At 36.2% G+C, this 3,875-nt stretch overlaps 1 protein-coding gene across 1 annotated transcript in view; it reads right to left on the minus strand.

Annotated features, from left to right (window-relative positions):
- LOC107642790 overlaps positions 1 to 3,139 on the minus strand; it is a 12,691-nt gene extending 9,552 nt beyond the window's left edge. The window contains exons 1-5 of the mRNA XM_016346264.2: positions 2,718 to 3,139; positions 1,254 to 1,363; positions 424 to 589; positions 220 to 320; positions 18 to 90 (exon numbers count right to left, since the gene is read on the minus strand). Coding sequence (XP_016201750.1) covers positions 18 to 90; positions 220 to 320; positions 424 to 589; positions 1,254 to 1,363; positions 2,718 to 2,850 — 583 coding nt within the window. The 5' untranslated portion in view covers positions 2,851 to 3,139. The remainder of the gene's footprint in view (positions 1 to 17; positions 91 to 219; positions 321 to 423; positions 590 to 1,253; positions 1,364 to 2,717) is intronic.

The raw sequence follows: 3,875 nt of genomic DNA on the forward strand, positions 1-3,875 counted from the left end.
ATGGTAAATTATCTCACGTTGCAGAGTGTAATGAACGGCATAGGTGTGAATGTTATATGCTCGAATCAGACCTTCTGCATAAGCAACATACTAAAACAAAAAAAGCAATTAAGTCAAGAAGGAAATGTTTGAAGCACCACTAGAAGAAAGACCAATAACTATATCTTTCTTGCAGCAGAAATACAAATAAGATGAACTACATATAATTAAACATATTACCAGAACGGGGAGGCGAGGATGACAGGCAATATTCACAATAGGCTTCTTCAAATCTGTCTTTATTTTTGTGGGTGCTTTGCCACCTTCAACAGTTCCAACAACTTCATTTATGCAAAAACAGACAAAGCAACAAAATTGTTACATAAGTATCAAATTATTGACAACAGCATATCTATCTCCACAGATAGAAACCAGACATCTAACCTGTCACACTCATTCGTTTATGAAAGCCAAAAAACACAACAGGTTGTAGTGGGGTCAAAGCCATATGGACTTCTGTATCAGAAGAAATTTGGTCTGTCTTCTTCTCTGGTGAATGCAATACAAATGTTTGCTCTAGGTCAAAATCACAAGTTCGTAGCGTACAATCCTACAGATAAAAATCCAGCAGTTGTAAGTATAAGAAACTTCACAGTCACAACATACAAAAGAGTATAGAACAGGATTGAGAGACACTATATTCAGAAAGAATTACTCTCAAACATATAAAAGAGTACGACACTGTGAACCATATAGCTTTCCCGTTTTTCTCGGTCTTGTTCTACCTTTTAGCTATTGAACCACCCTGCGCATAATCTGTTTTAATAGGACATGTACAAGCCTTTTCCATATAACCTAAGATGAGACAACCATTTTTACACAAAAAAGCTGTATCCAAACTATGTTTAATGCATGTATTCTTAATCCTAACTTGTTTAGTATATTCACTAGTCCAATACAATATCCTGATATCTGCAAGATTAAAATTTGTTTTGTAGTCTTTATATCATCCAACACTTCGTCCCACATGGTTGCTGCCACAAAATTGTGTGGTAAATTTTTTCCTGAAGCTTGGGAGGTGCTTTTTATCTTTTATCACAAATAACGGTTGAAGCACTCCTCCATTCATCCACCTAGTTTGAAACCTATAGTTTACACCTATCTTTATTTTCGAATTCCCATCACCGCCATGAACTAAGAAATCTAGTCAAAGAATTATTTTAAACAATAGTTTTATCCACATAAACAACCAAGCAAAGTTTACTAGGCTCAACCTGGAGGATTGCAATCACAGTGTGCCCACTTGTAGGACTATAAGACATACGGACAACAGGTGCGCCAATGTCAAGAGCAGAAATCTTGCTTCCTGTTAATGCATCAAATTCTGCATATATGGAAAGCATACAAATAAGTAAGGGAAAAATCGCCAAAAGAATGTAAAATAGCAGGGGAAGGAAACAGCACACAAGAAAGGTAAGACTACTCCACACAATCAACTCACAAGAATTAACTTGGGAAATCGATGGCTCATATACCATGCAATAATAAAAGATTGTTCTTATTGGTACATACCTTCAAACACAAAAGCTTTATGAGTAAATCTAGCAATATAAATCTAGCACTTCTGTCATAGTAGTTATGAATTACTGGCACATCCGCCTAATTCTGGATAGGTTTTTTAATTCAACACTGAACAATGACTTTAAAGGCTTGCTTGAAAAGTCAAATTGGACACAGCTTATTCATAACTGAAGCACTAAATCTAAAACAGCAAACGTAATCTTAAACTTGTGCATATGTTGCATTGCTTCATATGTATTTGTTTCTTTATTCTTGGGGAGAGATTAATGTAACGGAAGGATTAAATGCTCCAAAACAGCATGAAATGACAAAAAAAAACAACAAAACCTTTTCCACTAAGTAGGATCATACATGGATCAAATGATGCTGCTATCTCATATCATACAAGAAAATACTCCTAACAGAATGAAAAACAACATCTGAAATGGGACTGGGAAAAAAGAGAGAGGTTATATTAAAACATTAAACCATGAAAAAAATCACGAGAATAAAAATCCATGTTAAGTCTTAGATTTCAGAAGATTAATAGTTGACTCCAAATTGGCAAGTTGGAGACATGCAGGCTTGAATCATGCTTTTGGGGGCACTGAGTCAAGGGATATAAATAGAATTACATGGCACAAAAACTCAAGGTGAGGACCTAGTATTCTAAATAGAGTGATGAGTAGAATTATCATCCACCACTATGGATATAATTCAAGAAAAATTTCTAAAGTAATCATAATCAGTTGTCCCAGCTCCAAACAAGCTTCAAGAAGAATGATTGATAATGCTTCAGATAAGAATAGGCGAAGCCATACCAACTCATCAGCTAATAAGAACCAATCAAAACTAAGAACCATGGCTTAGTTTTGGTTTACTTAAATTTATAAGCTACGAAGTACAGTTCGGTTCAAGGCTGAAGCACAAAATCAACTACACTATAGCTTGAACACAGATCAATTCAGGAGCATAAGTAGCTTATGCCACGCACATCCTCGTAACTTCTGATCCACAATCATAATAAGAACCGAATTTCATCTTCAATCACAGCTCAACAAGCAACGATCCAACAACATAGAACTTATCCGATTACACAATTATCTAAGGTTCCATAATTAAAAAAAAAAAAAGCAAAATACAAGAGAGAGCGGGAGCGATGGTGCGTAGTTACTGACCGACGATGTAGGTTCCGATGGCGACGGCGACGAGCGCCTGGTAAGGATGGAAGGTGGCAGCATGAGGCTGCAGAGGCCTGACGCCACGCCCTACATGGCGCAGATCCAGATGCTGCAACGTTGTCCACTCCATGGATCCGGTTCGGTTCTTGGAAGCCAATCTCAGAACATCTAATACAACTCCATCGTTAAATTGCGGATTCCCATACGGGAACGGGATCAAGAGGATTCAGATCTTGCTCGAAGTTCAGTACAGATGCTACGTGAGCTTGGAATCGGAACAACGATCTGTACTGTAACTGAAATGGAATTGGAATAACGAGGAATTGCAGATCGCAGAGCAGAAGCAAAAACCACTCCAAATTCAAACCGGGGGAGAAGGTTGAAAATGGGAAGAACGAAGAAGAAATGATGCAGGAATGACCATCGCCAACAGTCCAACACTGGCCCCTAGTAGTGGGCTGATATGATCCTGTAGGCCCATGGGCTGAAATTTGGATCCAGCAGTCAGCACAGGCCTCACAAAATGTATCGCCTTCTGCCCAATTTTCCCAGAGTCCTTACTTATTAAATGTTAGTTTGCTATGACCAAAAGTTTAAAAAGTGTACTGGGTTTAATAATTAAGAGTGTGCCTATAGTAGGGTGTAAACTATACCAAAAAAAAAAAGTAGGCCGTAACTTGACCAAAAAAAAGTCAGTTTCAATTAACTAAGAGTAAAATAATTACATTAGTAACTAATTTGGGTAGTCTAGTAGTTAGTTTACTAATCTATTTAAATAAGTATTACATATTCGAATCTTATGTTATGCATGAAACAGCAAACCCTTAAATAAGTTTTTTTAACGTTGAGTTTATTCATATTAGACAACACCTAGGAAGTACGGACACCTTTTTTTATTTGTCGCTTCCATGTGTCGGACACATTTTAGACACGACATTCATAGACATTCATTCGATACACGTGTCTTTTGTGTCCAACCGTGTCTTAATAAAAACTCTGGACACATTTAAACACACCAAAATATCATTACGTGTCAACGTATCCAATTTTATTCTTAACATGTATTTTTAAAATAAATTTAAAAATAATATATATTATTAATTATTAAAATACAAAATATTTTAAATATTTATATAATTAAAAACTTAAAAATAA

This window comes from Arachis ipaensis, chromosome B05 (assembly GCF_000816755.2).
Source record: "Arachis ipaensis cultivar K30076 chromosome B05, Araip1.1, whole genome shotgun sequence".
NCBI lineage: Eukaryota > Viridiplantae > Streptophyta > Magnoliopsida > Fabales > Fabaceae > Arachis > Arachis ipaensis.